The sequence below is a fragment of the Camellia sinensis genome, chromosome 14, assembly GCF_055761805.1.
Source record: "Camellia sinensis isolate YWXY chromosome 14, ASM5576180v1, whole genome shotgun sequence".
NCBI classification, from domain to species: Eukaryota; Viridiplantae; Streptophyta; class Magnoliopsida; order Ericales; family Theaceae; genus Camellia; species Camellia sinensis.
In genome coordinates, this window is record NC_138974.1 from 88,178,779 (window position 1) to 88,200,783 (window position 22,005).

The following is a 22,005-nucleotide window of genomic DNA, read 5'->3' on the forward strand; positions in this document are numbered from 1 at the left end:
CTTACATTGTGTAAAGAGAAGCAACAAGAAAGTGAAGACATCATTGACTACGTCAAAAGGTTTCAGGACAAGGCCGTGGATTGTCATGAAGCAGTTGAGGAGAGTTATCTGGTTCAAATTTGTCTAGAAGGGGCATTGAGCAGGTACAAAATGTTTCTAGTTAATCACAAGCTACCCACCTTCTCGGCATTAATAGAAGCAGCTCGGAACATTAGCATTCCTCAGGCTCAGGAGTCCGGATTTAAAGCCAGTTACAAGACTGGTTTCAAATCGTCTCGTGGACCTATTGTTGCTGCTGCCTCTGCCCCAGATACCCGAAATTCACAAGGAGGAGGTCATAGAGGCCAGAAGAGAAAGCAATATAATGGTGAAAAGGGGAATGTTTCTTATCCATGTGGAGTCGAGGAAGTGAAAGCTCTAGTTAAGGAATGGGTGGCTGACGGAGAGTTAAAATTGCCTTATGTTGAAGAAATGCCATCAAAAAAGGACCGTGAGAGCCCTGAATTCTGTGTCTACCATCGTACATTGAAACATCCGACAGAGAAGTGTTGGACTCTCAGGAAAATCTTCAGAGATAAAGTCGAGGCAGACGAATTAAGGTTCAAAAAGCAAGGGACTCAAGACATCCGAGAACAACCATATCCTCAACACCGAGGCAAGGGCAAGAATGTTGCTATGATAGCTTATGAAGGCCCGATGATCGAGGCTATCGCCAATCTCGATGACGATGATTGTTATTTGGACGACATCCTCGAGTCAGAGGGTGAGCAAGTTTACTATAGAAGTGCTCTCGATCCAGAGGGCAGAACATTTATGACTCATGGCGAAGATCCCTTTGATCCAGAAGGAGGAGAAGAGTACTACGGAAGAGGAGGACACCACGTTTATGTGGCATCTTATTTTGAAGAGACCGAGGAGATGGTTAACTACGAGCCTCCAAGAGTGGAAAAAGATCCGGATCACTATGCCAAAACTTTGCAAGACTGTGTAAAATTCAAGCAGTTCTTTAACCAGTTTGGACTTTCCAAGGAGGCAAGAACAGAAATCACCAAGTCTATCATTAATATAGCCGAGGCACACCATGAGGGATGCATGTCGACTGAGGGATCTATCCCGAGGAAGGCAAAAGAGCAGTCTAGTGCCATTACTTTCTCCGAGGTTGATCGGAAGTATCCTTTTTCTCACAATCGCCCGCTTTATGTGGCTGCTTTTATTAACGGGGTTGAGTTCAAAAGGGCCTTTCTAGATAGTGGAGCCTCTATCAACATTATGACTCGCGCTACTTTAGAAAAGGCCGGAATCTCTGAAGAACGCATTGTAAAGCAACCGATAGTCATCACTGGCTTCGGTGGAGAAAGGAGAGTTACTATCGGATGCGTAACAGTTGATTTAGCCGTTGGAGAGATTCGCTCGGCCACCAAGTTCCATATTATCGATTCTGAGACAAATTATCACATCATTCTAGGGAGGACCTGGATGCATAGATATGGGGCTGTACCATCGAGTTATCATCAGTGTGTTAAGGCAAAATGGGGAAAGAAAACGGTGACAATTCAGGCTACAGAAAGGCCTTTCGAGATCCATGAAGCTCATTATTCTGATGCCATCTACTTCACCGAACTGGCTGTCGAAGAAGTTCCCACCACCTCTAAGCCTCGAGGGGTCAAAATTCCTCGTTGGGAGGATATCAAAGATGACAAGGAGCTGATGGCAGAGTCAAGTAAGCAGGCAATGTCTAGACCAGAAAGTCCGCCTATTCCTCGGAAGGTGATGAAAGTTCGAGAAGGAGGCAAGATGGTGTACTATTTATGATGGTGCATGATGGCCACAACCCGAGCAGCTGGTGAAAGCTTTCCAAATGATCTTGCAACTCTAGGGGCAAATTTCAACATTCCGTAGAAGAAGTCTATCTATGACATTTACAGTTTGCATTTACTACATTGTCCAAGAAGTTCTATCTTTCTTATGTCATGAAGAAATTTATTTCCTCCATATTATGTATCTCCATTAGAAGTTATTTTCTCTACATTGTATATTTTCATGGTGTTATGTTGCTTGAAACAGTTTTCAATTTTTGTTGCCCCTCAAAGAAGAAAGAGAAATAGTAGACTCAGTTACCAACCTGAAGGGAGTTTTCTTGACATAATAGAAGTATACTTCCACTCGGACTTCCGAGAGATAGACTTGTCTCTGCTCGGACTTCTGAAGGAGAGCCTTCCGAGGGACAACTCTTGCTCTCATTAGTGCGGGTCTGAAGAACAGCTCTTGATTTCATCAATACGAGCTCTGAGGATCTTTCTTTTCAAAGTAGAGTGGACTCTTACTCGAACTCCCGAGGGATAGCCTTTGCTTCCATTAGCTACCGAAATAGAAGTGCGCATCCACTCGGACTTCCGAGGGATAGCCTTGTTTCTGCTTAGACTTCTGAGGGAGAGCCTTGTCTCCTGCTCGAACTCCCGAGGGATAGCCTTTGCTTCCATTAGCTACCGAAATAGAAGTGCGCATCCACTCGGACTTCCGAGGGATAGCCTTGTTTCTGCTTAGACTTCTGAGGGAGAGCCTTGTCTCCTGCTCGAACTCCCGAGGGATAGCCTTTGCTTCCATTAGCTACCGAAATAGAAGTGCGCATCCACTCGGACTTCCGAGGGATAGCCTTGTTTCTGCTTAGACTTCTGAGGGAGAGCCTTGTCTCCTGCTCGAACTCCCGAGGGATAGCCTTTGCTTCCATTAGCTGCCGAAGTAGAAGTGCGCATCCACTCGGACTCCCGAGGGACAGCCTTGTTTCTGCTCGGACTTCCGAGGGACAGCCTTGTTTCTGCTCGGACTTCTGAGAGACAGTCTTTACTTCTGTTGGTAGAAGCTTGGTAGACTCGGTTATCTTCCAGAGGAATCTTTCTTGCCAAAGTAGGGTGTGTGCTACCTTCGGACGCTCGAGGGACAGTCTTGCTTTTGTTCGGACTTCCGAGGAACAGCCCTTACTCTCATTAGTGTGGGTTCCAAGGGCCCCGAGGACGTGGATTTCAATCAAGAATTTATTTGTCTGAAATAGTAAAGCCAACAAATGAGACAAACAATATCAATTTCAGATCATGATTCAGGCATTATCAGAATGGGGCGACATCAACAAATAATAATTATCTATTTAAGCTACAACAATTTTATTACTCTGAGCAAGTTCATGAAAATGCAACTATCAAGTTTTTGTCTCTCCGGGCTGGTTCCTCTCGAGCCAACGTAAAACTACAACGGTCACACAAAATTTTGGCATCAGCTATGTATTTCCCAAGCATCCACAAGTTAAACAAACAACAATATATCATCTTTATTATTCAACAAGAGGAAGAGGGAGCCGAATTTCATACTCACAAATTTGGGACTGTTAGAGGGGTGAAGTCCGAAGCCGATGTTGGAAATTCAAGTTAAAATCAGAGAGGTTTTACAGACTGTAATCAACAAGACTGGGCTAGGCTTGGCAGGACCACACACATTGCGTTGAGTGGGCGAACGTGCGTGGTGGGCGTCGGACAAGTTCAAGCCGGAAGCAACACTGGTACCACAGAAAAGTCAGCAACCACACACGTTGCGTTGAGAGGGCGAACGTGTGTGGTGTGCGTTGGAACCGTCGAAGTCAACAGTAATTGGAGCTGGAACCAGTGAGTGTAAAGCAAGGCCAAGATCTATGTATTCGGAGCTTTGAAAAATGTTGCTAAGCCAGGAGGGCACACCAACGACGAGCTGAACAGCGTTAGGCAAGATCACACACGACGCGTTGAACGGGCGACGTGTGTGGTTTACATTGGACCGCCGAAGCCGGAGGAAGAGTTTCAGCAAAGAGAGGCCGATGGTAGGTTGGTTCGGTCTTGGCGCAAGGTATCAAGCGTGACATCATTCCTATCACATCTCCACCATTGACATCAATATTTCAAGGCAAGCATCAAATATTCTATTTACGTTAGATTTGTCAACATGAATTTCAAGACTACATTTCTTATGCAAATCAAGATTCAATAGAAGCTTCCGTTATCTCAAGTTCAAAATTGGTATACAACAATGCCCACAAATCTCAAAAGCCCAAATCAAATTTCAAGCATACACTCACAAATCCAAAGCAATGAAGAGAATGAACTTTGTTGAATCAAGACCAAAACCCATCAAAATGAGGGGTTCAAAAATGGGTTTTCAACAAGTGCTTAACTCACAGATTTAGGGGCAGCATAGTGAGGAGACGGGTTATCAATCACAAGCGGTGTAGGCCGAGAATGGCGCACGAAGCAGTAGATGAGGAAGGAAGCTAGGCAAACCGACGTCGCGTTGAGTCGGCGACGTGGTCGGCATTGATTAATCACGGTTAGAACCAATGGTGGTGGACTTCAGTAGATGTGAAAGTAGGACCGAGATCTGTGTGTTCGGAGCTCTAAAAAAAAAAAAAAAAAAAAAAAACATGGCTGAAATGGGACATCGACGATGAGTGGAGCTGGCATTGATACGAGCTTGCCATGGTTTGAGTCACTACATCGGCTGTAATCGGAACTGTTGCAACCAGCGGACAGAAGTACGGCGAAGGTCGAAGGCGCAGGACATGGCGGTTGCGCACCCGGAGTTGCGGCAGCAAATGGTGTGCAAGCAAGGATAGCCCGTTGTTGTTGTAGAGGCAAAACGAAACTCTGCTGCAAAAAGAGGAGTGAAGTTTAGATTATTATTTTCTTAAGGAAGATGAAGCACAGAAAAGAAAATAAATAAATAAAAGAGATGCCGTGTATGCAAGGAGTTGGTGTCGGCCTCTGTCATTGCAGAACAGAGCTACGGTGGGCCTGGATCTCTGCGGGACTGCATCATTAAATTGAAGTAAAGCACCGATGGTAAATAGAGCCTCTGGTTTGTTGAAGGAGCGCACAACATTAGCCTCTGATTTGTTAAAGAAAAAAAAAAAAGAAGTGCTGGGTTGGTCTCTCGATCTAGAGAGAGAGGCGCCGCTGTGCAACAAAACAAAAAAATAAAGAAAAGAGAGGCTACATTGATTAGGGTTGCTATTCTTATCTTTGAATAGAATAAAAAAAGGGGTGTGATACATGGCATATCCCAGTTCACGGTTTTCCAATTAAAAAAAAAAAAAAAAAAAAAAAGTGGGTTTCCACTTTTGTAGAGAGAGAAATCACATGGGTCATCATGATATAGGACCTGTTTGTTTTCCAATGGAAAAATCATTTTTTGGGTTTGAAGTCTCTGGAGAGAGAATGTCTAAAAAAAAAGCAATATGTTTATATATTGTAAAAAAAAGGGGGGTCAGCTTTCTGATTTGTTTATTCTCGAAAAAAAAAAAATATATATATATATATATATATATAAAATAAAAAAATAAAATAAAATAAAAAAAATTATTATTATTATTATTTTCTTTGGCAATTTAGTTGTTGCTGTATGAATTACATGTCCAGGTTGGTTTGGTGGGGCATTAAACAATTCAAGTTTTGATTTTCTTTCCAAAAAAAAAAAAAAAAAAAAAAAAAAAAAAAAAAAAAAGTTCCAAAAAAAAAATAATAATAATAATATTAGTTGTCAATTTTCTCTGTAATTTACAGTGAGTCCTCAGTTTTTATCCATAGATTTTATCAAGGCCAAATATTCTCGAAGACATGATGTGAAGCATGGCTGATGAGGTGAAATTATGCATGTCCGAGAAAATTACAATTTCTCATACACGCAAGGGGCAAATGTAAGAGGAGCTAATTTAAGCCCACTAAATTATTTAGGCCCAATAGCCCAAGATTAGTAGGCCCGAATTTATCGCAAGTCCAAGAATGGTGGGCTTGGATTTATCGCCGTCAAACGGGCTGAATAGCTCTAAGCCTCGAAAGGGTTCGGATCCACGAACCTAGAGACTTGCTCGGGCCCGGACTCGAAAGGGTATTAAGCAAGCCTAGAGATCCGAGGCACTCGGACTCGAAAGGGTTCGGATCCACGAACCTAGAGGTCCGAAACACTTGGCTTCGAACGGATTCAGACGCAATCTAGAAGTCGCTCCGTTAATGAGTCCCAGAACACTTGCGGGCTCGGAGCTTTCCGGGATCTACGCACCAGAACCATGGGCGTAATGGAGTTCGAACAAAGGACCCGATCTCGAGGACGGTGAGTGGAGATAAATTCACTCTTCGGTTAAACTAGCCTATACCCGGGTCGAGGTGGCACGACCCCGGGGGGTCCATGAGACTCGGCAATATTTTGCGGCAGGACGTCCTCTGGGACTACCCCTGACCCTTTGGGATGATTGGGGATCATTGGTTAGGTGTGGCTAAGAAGAAGGGTTCGCCGAGGGATTGATCTCCTCTTCGGGGTTTTCTCATCCTCGGAGAAGTCACCTCCTCGGAGAAGTCACCTCCTCGGAGAGGTCACCTCCTCGGAGAAGTCACCTCCTCGGAGAGGTCACCCCCTCGGACAAGGTGGTTAGAGAGAATATCCCCCATGTGCCTTGCACATGGGCTCCATCCTACATCATGAGGTGCCTATAAATAGCACCCACCCATAGCTTTACAAGGGATGGATTTTGGAGATTTTTAACTCTTGGGAAAGAACTAATTTCCCTTCTCCATTATCAACCTTGAGAGTGAAAGTGGGAGATCCCTGGGAGAGCCTTGCCATTATTCTCTCTCTAGCCATTTTGCCTTCTTCTTCACCCAATCTCTTATCTCCATCATCTCCTTTGTTGTCGTGTTCCTAAGTTGAGGTTATTGAAGAATCTAAGCCTCTCATCATATTCTAGAGAATTCGAAGTTGTTCTTCAAGGATCTTCTAAGATCTTCGAATTTTCCAACTCCTTTCTTGAACCCTCTCCTACAGCACTCATCTTTGAAATAATATCTAAAAATTCTAATACAGTGTTCAGAGTAGAATGAAGTTTCTCTATCTCCTTTGGAAGTTGAGGAACTTGATGCCATAACCAAAGACGAAGAAGAAGAGGAGGACCCAACCAACATGCGCAAATACTACAGGAATGAGGAAGTCATAATCAAAACCCATGCTGCTTTTAAGGAATTCCTTCACTGTAGTGCCTGATCCATCAGTCAAAGTAAGAGGACTGGTCTTGTCACCCACTTGTGATGTGAAAATGCCATAGATTGTCCAGGCAACTGGAGAACACCAATAGTACCACCTCCACCATATTGGGATAAGCTGCAATGATTAGAGCACAAGTGTCATAATTATGATAATAATGACATGATTTCAAGTAAAAAGATATATGTGGTATGACAAAAACAGTAACAAAACTCCTCATACAGGTATATATGTGACGCTGAAAGTAGTATTTCACGTTATAGATACATACCGGCCTGGGGATGAGGAAACCAGAGAACAAGTTCCAAAAACTGAAGAAGAAGGACATGACAATAGCCGCAATTTGATGGTTAGGAGTCAAAGCCACAACCATCATTCCATACATGGAGAAGTAGGTAAAGCACATGAATATGAAGTAGTAGAAATAGAAGAACTTGACTGCTGTCCATTCAAAGCCAATCATCGAGTAAAGGAGAAGAGCATAGATAAAGGTCTGAATTACAACATAAATTGTTTCTATGGCAACCTGAAATAGAAAAGTACCGTGTAAATATTGGATGTGGGAGACCATATATACACATTCTTCTTAGCGAAAAGAAGAGAGAAATGTGATGTAATGTCTTTTATCCTTTACCTGAGCAAATGCGTAAGGCAACTCTGAATACATCCCAACTGCCCTTTCACGGTAAAATACTGTTCTCTCAACTGCTACAACAATTTGCACCGCATTAGCATTGGAGGCTCCAAGGAAAAGGACAGCAGAATAGGTAGCTCCAAGCAGATTAAGCAAGTCTTGTTGTTGGTGTCTGTTGACCAAAAATTATACAATTGATCTTCGTGTTTGTATTGACGTCAATTGATAATAATAATAATAATAATAATAATAATAATAATAATAATAATAATAATAATAATAATAATTACCACAAATGTGATAATTAGAGTGTAAATGCCAAAATTATAGACTTACATTTTGCTTCCTTTGCCCAAGAAGATAACACCAAAAATAATACCGATGACAATTGTCATGAAGAATCTGATAGCATTGTACTGTGAGTTCCTCCAGTATGACCAGTGTTGTTTCCAGAAGCAAGCCAAGCATTGAGTTAGGAAGGATTGCGAGTATTTGGTAGGGAAGTAGAGGTCATTGGTACCTGGTGCTGGAGTGCTTTGTTCCTTGATAAGTTCCTGATTTCTCCTGGAAAAGAAAATCATGAGAAATATCAGCACACACTCGGAAAACGAGAGAGAGAGAGAGAGAGACAGTGATAAAGTGTAAAGGACTCAGTACTGTCTATAAACATACTGGTAGAGGCCAGAATTGGCATAAATTTCTGCAAAGTCAACATCAAGTTGTGCCTCAACTGAAGTAGAGCTGACGTCCAACATCCAAGTAGCTGGATTGTAACCCTCTGCAATCTTAGGAACCCCCGGAACAGCCTTCAGGAGAAGGTATTGATTCATCATATTTCGAACTTTCAAATTGATAATAGATGACTCTTTAGAAACTAGCTATGGAGGAAAATGAAAACTGAAGTCAAAATATTCAACAAGTTTGTGAGAATGGCGACCGAGAGGTCCAGCATATATCACATTCCCTCCTCTCTTCATCAATAGAAGCTGCAAGGAAGAAAATATTAATGTCAATCAGAAAGCACAAAGAGACGATGATGTTCATTTGCAGAAAAAATAAAATCGAGTTCATACCTCATCGAAAGCTTCAAAGATATCTATGCTCGGTTGATGAATGGTGCAGACGACAGTTCGCCCTGTGTCCACCGTGTTCCTCACAGTACGCATGACAATTGCAGCAGCTCTTGCGTCAAGGCCTGATGTGGGCTCATCCATAAAGATGATGGAGGGATTAGCAACCAACTCAACAGCAATGGTGAGCCTCTTTCGCTGTTCAGTTGAAAGACCATTTACTCCTGGAAGTCCAACTAGAGCATTTTTCAAGGTATTGAGCTCAACAAGATCCATAACTTCTGCCACAAACATCTACCATAATAAAGAAACAAAAAATTTCGCATTAATATAGACCACATTGAAATCTCATAGTGGCACACACTCAAGCAATTCAGTTACATACCTGTTTTGTTTCTGTCTTCACATCCTTAGAAAGACGCAGCCAGGCAGAGTATAAGAGAGATTCATGGACAGTAAAAAATGGTGAATGGATGTCATTCTGTTCACAATAACCACTGACTCGAGCAAAAGTTTCTTGATTCTTTGGGTAACCAGAAATGCTTATGTTTCCTTCAATATACCCTCCGGTCTTTCTCCCCGCTAACACATCCATCAATGTGGTCTTTCCAGCACCACTGACACCAACTAGTGCTGTTAGAATACCAGGCCTGAAAGCACCACTGACATCCCGTAACAATCGCAGACGATTTTCTTCGATTCCCTGACTCTTCATTTCCTGATATAGAGAACCTACTTTTAATTTTGCTACATGATGGATTGGAACTTTAAAAATATTGATAAACTTATTTAAATAGCAAAAAGTTGAATTGAAATATTTTCTAATTACAACCAAAAGTGCAAACAAATTAGTATTACTTAAATTCATGTCAATTTTTAATTTTCCTTTGGAAATTTTGTGTTATGTTATCATATTCTCAAAATATGAATCTCTGGGTTGCAGAGACTTACTGCAGGCATATCCACATAGTAATTCACATGGTCAAATGTAAGTGAAAGGGGCTCGAAAGGCAAAACCATTCCTCTTTTAGCTTGATCTGCTCCATTTACAATTGACCTGGCGCTCCCTTGAGGATTTCTTACAGCCAAATCAATACCTGTAATTACCCATGAGTTGAATTAGTTGAGCAAGAAAACAGAATGAATGGTGAATTACCAAATTAGGGTTTGCAAGATGCAAAACTCAAAGCCACGAACTTTCACCGTTGGATGCCAGTTGCCGCCTACTATTGTTTTGATCATCTTCCTCTTCTGAAATTACAGCCTTAGAATCTCCAAAAGCTGAGATACAATTTGTTTAACAAGAAAAATGGAAAAGATCAGAATATGAATTCTTTTGCAACAACATAAACAACACAGAATGAATATGCAAGAAATGTAGACTTACGATTTAAGTACGTCAGTGCAGCAATGAAAAGACCATTAAAAAGCAGTGAATAAGCAAGAAGCGCTCCAATACAAATCCAGTACCAATATTCCTCCTGGTAGAAACCCTTGAGAATAATCTTTCCAATTGTAGGCTCGAGACCGCCAATAATGGGCTGTTCCAAGAAAAAATATAAAATTAAATAAGCTCGTATATTGTCCTACTGGAAAATAAATGTTGAATTATTACAAAGAGTTAAGAGAAGTACTTACAGTGTTCCATCTTTTATCGAGAAATTCATTTATCGCAATGGCATTTTGTCCATACATCATAGGAGAAACATAGTAGCCCCATATCATCCATGGTTTAATGTCATTTTTTGAAACAACGAAGCCTCCAAGCACGAAAACCAATAGCAAGGTGAAGGAACCCATTGTGTTTGCAACAACCGGGGTTCTTCCAGCACCCGCAAGGAATCGGAAGAGAGAGAGAGCCGTCTGATGTACACTGAAGAAGGCCAGAAACTGTTTGAGAAACCTGAACATTTTGAAGATATGTCAAAAAAAAGAAAATTAGCTTTCGGAGTCCAGTGATTGTCAAGCCAATAAAACAAATCTTAAGATGTTGTAAAAGAACTTCAACTTACCTAGTAAAAGACGGTGCAAACCCAATTGTGTAATAGGTAAGTACGATCCATATCGCAGATTCCATGAATGACACGGGAATTCGGAGGAGCCAAATTGGCAAGCTAAAAGCCCATGCAGGGAAAAACAAGCTATCCCTCTGTTTAAAGAACACGGGAAGCCTGAAAACTGTCATTGGAAGCTCCGCCATCCCATTGAACATTATATTAATAAGACTGAAAATCAATGCTCCGAAATACTTCGAAGCACCTTCTACCGTTCCAGTTTTCATCTCTGTTCTTAAGAAAACTGTCGTTGCAATTGTGGCCATGATTGTTATCTGAATAGTTTTGAATATGTATACAAAAGAGTTGCGCTTCATCAGTAGCCACTCCCTCGAGAAACATGCCTTGAAGAGTTCCAGATTGGAGATGCCATAACTTTCTGTCACCAATGCAGCAGGGTGGGCTTTGGACTTGTCATAAGGAATTCTAAGGTCTTCAGACATCTTTTGCCCAATGTGGAAAGAGTTGAAGGCCTGTGCAAAGTCATTCACCGAGACATATCTGTAAGGTTGGTTCTTTTTTAACCAATATTGTTCTTGGTCTTTCTTGGAAGTCACTTCTTGGAGAAAATCTGCAATTCCTTTCCTTTCAGGGCATTTGAATCCCATATATTCAAAGAACTCAAGAACATTCTCGCGTGGACCTTGATACACAATCTGGCCTTCTGAAAGTAGGATAATGTCATCAAAGAGATTAAATGTCTCAGGTGCTGGCTGCAATAGTGAGATGACCATGGTCACATCCATTGTATGAACCATTTGCCTCATGAACTTAACAATCTGTAAAGTGGTGGAACTGTCCAGCCCTGTCGATATTTCATCCATGAAAAACGCTTTTGCTGGTCCAACCAACATTTCTCCTGCATTCAGGACAGAACATTCAGAAAATAGATATTGTAAGATAAATTGATAGAGAGAGAAGGAGAGAATAAATTGTATTGATGAATTATGTATATTGATTTATGTATTGAATGTGTTTTGTACAATGGTTCAGGAGCTCCTTATAAAGGAGAAAGTTTACAAACAATGCACCCAAAAGCAACCGAAAGCAAAGACATCATGATCAGCTAGGACACACTTTACAGCTAATAACAACATAGAATACACTAACAATATAATGCACTAACAGCCCCCCTCAAACTCAAGGAGGATAGGCACAAACCAACTTGAGTTTGAAGAGAGTAACAAAATAGAAAAATAAACTGACAAATAAAATAGGATAGGAGACACTGTATGGTCGTGTCAGACCGTTGTAGAAGACTGTATGGTTATGGCAGACAGTTTATGGGGTCATGTCGGACCGGTGTAGAAGACAGTTTACGGGGTCATGTCGGACCGTTGTAGCAGACACTGTGTGGTCGTGTCAGACCGATGTAGAAGACAGTTTATGGGGTCATGTCGGACCGATGTAGAAGACAGTTTACGGGGTCATGTTGGACCGTTGTAAAAGCTGACCGGAATCAATGTCGGGACAGTTTACGGGGTCATGCCGGACCGTTGTAGCAGGACAGTTTACGGGGTCATGTCGGACCGTTGTAGAAGACAGTTTACGGGGTCATGTCGGACCGATGTAGCAGGACAGTTTACGGGGTCATGTCGGACCGTTGTAAAAAGGTTGTGGTGGTGCACCAAGGGGGCGACTTAGGGAGTGCGCCATGAGCGACTTATACATGATACTGTGTATAACCCCCCCTCAAACTCAAATAGGTGTGAAGATAGAAACCTATTTGAGGTTGAAAAGGGATTGATAAAGCTGACAGTTGTAGTAGACACTGTATGAGTGTGTAGATAGGCTGCCCAAAAAATATACATGTAGATATATATCAAGCCCTCAAAAGTCGTACCCTCAAAAGGCGTGCCCACTTTATCAAAAGATGTGCCATGAAAAGGCGTGCCAGTTTGTCGGCGTCAAGAGGCGCGTGATGCGCGTGGCTGCCTCGGCTATATAACCAAGACTGAACCTGAGGCTGAGGCAGAGGCTGAGACAAGAAACCTGCGAATTTCTCTGAAAAACTCTTCGTTGTGCTGAGAGAGAGAGTCTGTAACACTCTGTTGCGAGAGATAGTCTGTAATACTCTGTTGCCCAGAAAATGGCCTCGTCTTCCCGGAGTCTGCTTACTCTCTTTCCCGATCTTAACGAGTCAACAAGAGAGATAACGGGGGCGGTGTCCCGTGAACCTCAACCAAACACCACTGGGTTTGCTCCGTTGAACTTTCCGATGCAGTCGGTGGAGCAAAAAATGGCAGTGCAAACGGATGTGGAGGCGAATCAGTATACTTTGAAGGCATGTGTGGAGTCCATGACGGCGGTCACAAACCTGTCGCACCGCCTGCAGAGTAGGACAAATGAGGTGCAGCAATTAAACTCCCAGCTGGCTCTGCTCCAACGCATGTATAAGGATGCGCGAGCAGAGATAAGCGTGCTAAGGGCAGAAAACAAGGAGCTGAAGCGGAAGGCCACCGTGATGTTCCGATTTGGAGGGCCGCCATATGCTGCAGTGGAGGAGCAGGGAGGAGTGAACGTGCTCGGCGGCGTGGGAAGGATGGATGCAGCGCCGGGAAGGGATACCCAAGAGAAAAGCAAGAAGAAGAGACCTGCAGTAGAGTAGAGAAGAAAAAATCCCGCTGTGGGTGTGGTTTTTTTTTTTTTTTTTTTTTTTTGTAAAATTGTGATCGGGGTTGATCCCCTGATATGAATAAAATGAGTTTGGTGTGCAGTTCGTCTTCTTCGTCTGTTTTTTTTTTTTTTTTTTTTTTTAATGTAAAATGGAAGATAAAATAAAATAAAGAAAGGGAAAAGGGGGTGCAAAAGGGGAAGGAAAGTTGGCATGGGCGGTGGGGTAATGTTTAAAAAGAAAAGATAAAAAATAAAAGAACGGTTTGAAAAATTAGGGATGGTGTGTGAATCTGTGAGTGGATATGGTGTAGGATAAGATGGTAGAATATATTAGAATGGGGGTGGTGGGAACGTGGTGTTGTTTGAAGAATAAAAAAAAAGAAAAGGGGTCTCTTTATGCAGGTGCATGTCGGCCAGTGGAGGTAAAGATTAGTAAAAGAAAAAGAACGGAAAAGAGAGGGCGTAAAAGGAGAGAGAAACCGAGGAATCTAGAGAGAGAAGAGAGCTGGGTTCGGTGGGTGGAGGTAAAGATTAGTAAAAGAAAAAGAAAGGAAAAGAGAGGGTGGAAAAGGAGAGAGAAACCGAGGAAGCTAGAGAGAGAAGAGAGCTGGGTTCGGTGTGTGTGTATGCATGGTAGTGGTGGTGGTGTTGTGCATGCCGAGAGGGAGGGAGGTGGAGCTTGTGTGTGTATGTGTTCAGCGTGTATGCATCTGCTGGGTGTCCCTCTTGGGTGTGTGAATGTGTATCAATATGTATGCTTCGAGTATAGTTTCTCAAGATGTCTTTTCTGTCATCTGTGAAAAAAAAAAAAAAATGTTTTCATCATTTCCACTCGCCATGGCGGAGGAAGCTTCGAGTAGTGGTGCAGCATGTTGGAGCAACATAGTGAAGTCCGGCACGACGTGAGTGCGGCGGCGGATGGAGGTGTCACGCTGGCCGGAAAGGACGAAGCAGGTGGCGAAGAGCTTGATCTTCTTCACACCTCAACAGCGCTGCAATCTGTTATGGGGTTGGAGAAAATGGTGGCTTTCACTCACCCTTGTCTGTAATGCCTCTCAAGTCAGATGGATCTCTCTGTATCATGGAAGCTCTCAGTAGATCACAACCACCCACTGCACCACCACCTGACCCACAGTGATCTGGGTATTATCTGAGTCTGCAAGTTGGGGCTCCCTGGTTTCTTCTTCTCTCTGCTCCTCCAATGGTGTCTGTTGGTGGCCATTTGATCGTCAGCCCCACAAGGTCTGCCATTATTTCCCAATGAAAACTGGATCTTCTTCTGACTATCAACCAAAGGAAAGTGTTGAGGTTCTACAAGCGATGAAGCATCTATATCATTGCTTTTGTAATCAACAAATGATCTGGGTTGATCTCTCTGAACATCAAAAGGTTTAATACTTTCTTCATGTGTATGTGTAACGGTGCCAGTCATCGAAGGTGGTGTGATTGACGAGTCTACTTGATTTTCGTTTACAACAGGAACTGTATTCACTGCCTGTGAATTGTAATCCCCAACTCTGAGACCTTGACTCCCAAAAAGCTCATCTTGGGTCTTCGTGAGGTCAAGTGCAGGACCCGGATTTGATGTTGTGATTTTTTGATGTTTCTCTTTGAGGAACCAATAAACGCCTTGGCCTAAGGTTATTCGACTGCATTGTGTTGAGAGGACGGTGGCGCTTGAAGGCAGCTTGAACATTCCGGACGAAGCCTGAGGTAGAAGATGACGAAAGGGACGAAGAAGACGACGATGTTGAGGTGAAGGAACGGGATAGATTGGAGTCGGGGTTGACCCGACGGACGAGATTGCTCTTCGTGGATGGTGATGGAGATAGCGAGGCGGGCAGGTTAGCCTCCCTGTCCATCGACAGAGCTCAGAGGCATCTCTGATTCAGAAAGGCAGCACAAAGAAAGTTAATCCGAGGGTCCAGAGAAGGGTCCAGAGAAGGGTTTGGATTGATGAGAGGAAAAGTGGGATCCAACGGTTGTGATCGGATCTGGTGCTGCGGTGGTGAAGTCTTGTTGAAGAATCTGCCATTGAAGAAGAAATTAGAGATTTTTGGGTTTGTCCGGCGGGCGGCCAAGGCGAAGTTGCCGCCCGCCGGTGAAGCGAAATTACTAAGTTCTTAACCTAGCTCTGATACCATGTAAGATAAATTGATAGAGAGAGAAGGAGAGAATAAATTGTATTGATGAATTATGTATATTGATTTATGTATTGAATGTGTTTTGTACAATGGTTCAGGAGCTCCTTATAAAGGAGAAAGTTTACAAACAATGCACCCAAAAGCAACCGAAAGCAAAGACATCATGATCAGGTAGGACACACTTTACAGCTAATAACAACATAGAATACACTAACAATATAATGCACTAACAGATATGAAGTAAAAACATAATAGGATGAGTTTGACCTAAACCACAAGATACATATCCTGAAGTTCCAGTTAGAATATTATAAAATAGTTACATAGTTAAAATACACAAAAGGATGATTTGTGCCCTCTTGAGGAAAAATTTATTGAACTTCTTTGTTTTTGAGACCATAGCACACATAGCCCACTTTGGGTTTAAAATCTTGATTTCATGATCAATGGTCACGAAAGATTAACCTCAACATATCTTTATTTTAAATTTAAAAATGCATAAGAAAAAATTTAGAACTTATATTGTTGTAGTAGTTGTAGACTGTTGCTTTTAGATTTTGATGTCGAGTTGCAACCTTATGAAATAAAATAGAAATCTTCATCCAGTCTAGGAAATGGCAAGGATCAATATCCATCCATGAATTTCTTTCTATAACATTTATCAAAACTCTTTATTGAGTTTACACATACCGGTAGTGACACGCTTCTTTTGTCCACCAGAAATGCCTCTTCTCATGTTATCACCCACCATAATATCAGCACAAATATACAATCCAAGTATCTGTTAAAGGATGATAAGATTTTAGCCTTGTCAAATAAGAGAACATAATATACAAGCTTGACAATGTAATTATGGAAGCAACAGACCTTGAGAACATATTCTGTAATCAAACTGGTTTCTTGGCCAGACACAGCTGTGGCTTTCATGAACGCATCGATCTCAGGGTCGGGCTTAATACCTGCTTCTTTCTCTCGTCTTGACAACTCTACCAGCATTTCATACCTCATTCCAACTCCCAAGCAACGTCCAGAGAAATCTAATGTCTCGCGAACAGTCATTTCACCATAGTGAAGATCGTGCTGGCTGATATAAGCACTCGTTCTCTGTGGAACAAATTCCTTAAACTCTCTACCACAGTAGGTGACTTTTCCAGATATCTGTCCACAATCCCAATATAATAAAATTATCAATATGTTGAAAAAAATACCATGTAGGAAAACAAATACATGGAACAAAACAGAAAATTGGGGAGAGAAACAAATGGGAGAATTTAGAGAGCATGACAAACCTTTAGATTGTCATCAGATTTCCCTGTGAGTGCCTTTAGCAATGTCGTTTTTCCGGAGCCAGGTGGCCCAAGAAGCAGTGTCATCCTGACAAACAAAAAAATAATCATTTAATGATTGAAGGATATTCGAGAAAATGTCTAGTTGGTTGTGCTTTAGTTTTTTATTTTCTATTTTCATTTTCTCGAAAGCATAGAAACTTGTTTGGCAAAAAATCTTTTGATAATTTTTTTTTAGAAACAACCCATTTTCTAGAAAAATTTCAAAAACTGTTTTAGCACAAAATGAAAACTATAGGTGTTTTGAATTTTATATTGTGTTCATTTCTAAAATCACAAAGAAAAAAAATATAATGAAGGCATTTGGATTATATTTTTGGAGACCAAAACTTTCTAGTTTCCAGTAGATCAATCAATCAAGTAGCATTAATCTAAACTTGAGGAATTCATGAACCAACCTGGATGGTTTTATGATTCCATTGACATCGTGAAGTATCTTGACAACCCTTTTCTTAGATCGAGAAAGCCCAACAATTCCAATGATTCCCTACTCACATTACAATTCAACATAAAGAGAACAATCTTCAGATATCACATTATTAAATTTAAGATGATACACTACACTCATAGAAAGTTTTTTAAGAGAAAATAAGCAAATTTTCTGCATAGTTTTCAATCCACACAGCAGATATTTGAATTTTACATGTGCTTTTGGTGATAATTTCTGTGAAATTGTAAACTAAGAACAAAACTCTGTGCTTTTTTTTATTTTTATTTTCTTTATTTTTTTATACCCAAACAGCCATTTCAAAATTCACAAGACATCAAAGAGTAATTTGAATTGCATCTTGAAGTTGAACAAAGTGTGAATCTGACTGAATTCATATGGGGAAAAAAAAAAAAAAAAACAAACAAACAAAAATGAGTGTGAGAAACAGAAGAGGAATGTAGTAGTACCTCAATAGCATTCATGGTGGAATTGAGGAGAGTTGGAAGAGCTCTAGACCCAACATAGGCATCTCCTGCCACTGATAAATTCTGGAACCTCACTTCAATCTTTGGAATTTCTATTCCCACTCTGTTTTCATCCAAACCCAACACTCAATTTAACTTCAATAAAATAAATAAAAAAGTAAAAATAGAAGTAGAGCAAGTCACCACTTATGGATGTTGTCAAATTTTGTTCTTATACTTTCAAAATGTATGAATAAAATGAAAATTTTCTTGTCTTCAAAATGAATAGGGTTGAGGAAGAAATTGTATAATTTGTAATTTGATCCGGTTCAGTTCAATTCGGTAGGTTTGGATTAGGTTTTTGAATCCGTGATTGGAAATTCAAAAATTCATAAGCCACGGATCGGTTCCGAATTGAACTCTATGGTTTCGGATTAGAATCGATCCGGGCCGTATACAAATAGTCTATATTTATACTATAGACCCCTCCCACATAATATCATTTCTTATTCCATATAAAAGCTAGGGGTGTAATTTTGGCCCGGCCCATCCCATGTCGGGCCTTGCGGGTTCCCGTCAAAATATCAGGCCAGAAAACTAGGCCCAAGCCCAAGGATATTCGGGCTCTGGGAAGGCCAGTGGGTCGGGCCCTTGGGCTTGGGCGAGCCTAAACAATTTTTTAATTTTTTTTAAAATTTTTTTCACCAAAAATTTATTATTTTTCATTAAAAATAATATTGGACCTTGGGCTCGGGCCGGGCTTTTGGGCGGGCCTTGAACGGGTCGATGGGCCGGGCTTGGACGGGTCGATCCGGTTCAGTTCAATTCGGTAGGTTTGGATTAGTTTTTTGAATCCGTGATTGGAAATTCAAAAATTCATAAGCCACGGATCGGTTCCGAATTGAACTCTATGGTTTCGGATTAGAATCGATCCGGGCCGTATACAAATAGTCTATATTTATACTATAGACCCCTCCCACATAATATCATTTCTTATTCCATATAAAAGCTAGGGGTGTAATTTTGGCCCGGCCCATCCCATGTCGGGCCTTGCGGGTTCCCGTCAAAATATCGGGCCAGAAAACTAAGCCCAAGCCCAAGGATATTCGGGCTCTGGGAAGGCCAGTGGGTCGGGCCCTTGGGCTTGGGCGGGCCTAAACAATTTTTTAATTTTTTTTTAAATTTTTTTCACCAAAAATTTATTATTTTTCATTAAAAATAATATTGGACCTTGGGCTCGGGCCGGGCTTTTGGGCGGGCCTTAAACGGGTCGATGGGCCGGGCTTGGACGGGTCGATCCGGTTCAGTTCAATTCGGTAGGTTTGGATTAGTTTTTTGAATCCGTGATTGGAAATTCAAAAATTCATAAGCCACGGATCGGTTCCGAATTGAACTCTATGGTTTCGGATTAGAATCGATCCGGGCCGTATACAAATAGTCTATATTTATACTATAGACCCCTCCCACATAATATCATTTCTTATTCCATATAAAAGCTAGGGGTGTAATTTTGGCCCGGCCCATCCCATGTCGGGCCTTGCGGGTTCCCGTCAAAATATCGGGCTAGAAAACTAGGCCCAAGCCTAAGGATATTCGGGCTCTGGGAAGGCCAGTGGGTCGGGCCCTTGGGCTTGGGCTTGGGCCTGGGCGGGCCTAAACAATTTTTTAATTTTTTCTTAAATTTTTTTCACCAAAAATTTATTTATTTTCATTAAAAATAATATTGGACCTTGGGCTCCGGCCGGGCTTTTGGGCGGGCCTTGAACGGGTCGATGGGCCGGGCTTCAAAACGATGGCCCAGGCCTTGGCCCAAGGCCTCGGACTGGTCTTGGGCTTGGGCCTAAACGGGCCAGGCCCACCTCGGGCCGTGGACGGGCTTCGGGCCACCCACGGGCCATGGACCAAAATTACACCCCTAATAAAAGCTAAACCCTTATTCTATGTTGCTAGTGCTATGCTTTTGTTTGTTTGTTGCTTTTGTTCATGGAGTTTTGTTGCTTTTGTTTGTTTAAAACCAGTTTTATTATTATTTTTGTTTGATGCTATGTTTAGTTTTAATACAGAGGAGAACTCTGCTTTGTGTAATGTGTATTCAGTTTTATTGCTTTTGTTTGTTGCTTTTGTTTGTTACTTTTGTTTAATGCTATGTTTATATTTTTATAAAATTAAAATATTCTATATATTTTTTATTATTTAATTATATGAATCCATAGTCCTAAATTGATCCAATCCATGTTTAAACGAATTGGTTCCACGATTTAAACGGATTGAATTGGTTTTAATTTTTCACAAACTGTAAATAACAGATTGATCCTGATTTTATCTTAATCTAAACCAATCAGAACCATGCTCAACCCTAAAAATGAATATAAGATTCATGATTTTTTTTTGGATCAATTGCAATTATGTTTTATTTATACACTTTTATAAGTGTATGATGTTCATTTGACTATTATTAATAAAACCGAGTTTGTGAAAATAATAATATATAAATTAATATTTATTTTAATGATATATCAATATATATTTTTAATTTTTTTTTATTTCTTTATTCATATTTGTGTTTATACAAATTTACATATTTAATTACATATTTGATTACTTAAATTTATTGATAACTCCGTCATACTTTGCATTTTTTTTTGTGTGTTTGTGTGTGTGGGGTCAAACTTAAGTGTGATTGGTTTATTTAATTGAGTTGATTCAAGGAGATTTCAAAATTTTAACTTATTTGACAAGTTAAGACCAACTCGTTTCTTCTTTTTCACTAATCCGTTTAAACAAACTATGATCCAATCCAAACTATCACTTTCTTATCCTTTTCCATCATTTTCTCATCAACCAAACGCTAATTCATTTTCAAATCCTGTCAAACTTGAATTAAATAGAGAGAGATAAAAAAAAAAAAAAACCTGTCGGTACGATCTCGGAGGCGATTAAGAAACTTCTCATTGTCATCTTCAACAACTCTAAGAATGCTCTCCATGAGCTGCTTCTTATCTTGAGTATCAAGGTTAGTCATATCAACCTCATTCCGAATGACTCTACCATTGCTCGTCACCTGCAGTAACATCCCTCTCCTCACCCGATCATAAGTCGGCAACCTCTCAATGGCAGCCCATTTCAACTCCTCCTCATCATCCACCTCCTGCCGCCTCGTACTGTTTCCCTCGAACACCTCCGATGATCCCTGCCATACCTCCCTTATACTCCCAGACTTCCAGCTCCTACTCGCCCTACTACTCGCCGCTCTCACCAATTCATCTGCCGCGAATGGGGCAGCCATTTCAAAGAAAATTCACTCAAATATTCAAAACTGCACTTATATATCTCACCTCCACAGATAGACCGAACTCAATTTGTAATGTTTTTTTTTTTTTTTTTTTGTAATGTGTTTGGAAATGAGAAACTGTGGTCACGTAGTTTGGAAGAGAAGTAGTTGGTTAGAGGCTTTATATATATTGGAGGAGATTTTTTGTAATGTGTTTGGAAATGAGAAACTGTGGTCAGGTAGCTTGGAAGAGAAGTAGTTGGTTAGAGGATTTATATATTGGAGGAGATGGGGGTTGCATTTAAAAAAGAATATTTTTTTTCTGTCTACAAAACCTTTTAATGTTGTGTATTTTATTCTGGTCAAATAGGATTGTAGAATTGCAAAATTTTATATTCGGAGACGTTTGGAAATGGAGGTTGAATCTAGAAGGAGCAAGTAGTGTGTCACATCTGTTGGAGAATTTTCCAAATGGCTTTTCAAAATTAATTATTTAGTTTTTGAGTGGTTCAAAATCTTTATTTTTTTTTTTGAAAGGCTTGAAATAAGTTTGGGGATTTTGTCCCACATCGGAAAGAGAGAAAAATATGCATACTTAATAAAGTGTTAAACGAAATATTCCTTTAAATATGAAATTGTAGGATGAATGCTAGTGTACATGCATTTACACCGGAAGGATGGTGCACCATGTGCGCTTGGCGTGGGCAGTGGGTTGTGTGGTGTTTGATGGCGCACTTTGCACTTAGCATGGATAGGTTGGAGTGATATACAGATGAGATGGCACCCGATCGTGACCAGGTATGATCAATCAACGCATCTATTCGGTGGAAGAATGATCTACACCATAGATTGTCAATCCAACAGTTAGATCTAATTGAATGCGATCAAGGGACATGACCATTCTATTCGATCAGACGCATCAAGGC

General features: G+C 40.9%; 1 protein-coding gene across 1 annotated transcript; it reads right to left on the reverse strand.

Moving 5' to 3' along the window:
* Positions 1–6,839: 6,839 nt before the first annotated feature.
* Positions 6,840–21,094, reverse strand: LOC114308805 (pleiotropic drug resistance protein 2-like). The gene is made up of 19 exons (XM_082905815.1): positions 20,721–21,094; positions 17,812–17,932; positions 17,313–17,401; positions 16,858–16,942; positions 16,436–16,726; positions 16,259–16,349; positions 10,767–11,667; positions 10,393–10,657; positions 10,142–10,295; positions 9,952–10,035; positions 9,706–9,851; positions 9,140–9,472; positions 8,758–9,048; positions 8,589–8,670; positions 8,357–8,492; positions 8,021–8,248; positions 7,685–7,856; positions 7,322–7,576; positions 6,840–7,167 (listed from the first exon to the last, which is right to left on the reverse strand). The coding sequence occupies exons 1-19, from the start codon at positions 21,092–21,094 to the stop codon at positions 6,898–6,900; spliced, it is 4,368 nt and encodes a 1,455-aa protein (XP_082761941.1). The 3' UTR covers positions 6,840–6,897.
* Positions 21,095–22,005: the final 911 nt, after the last annotated feature.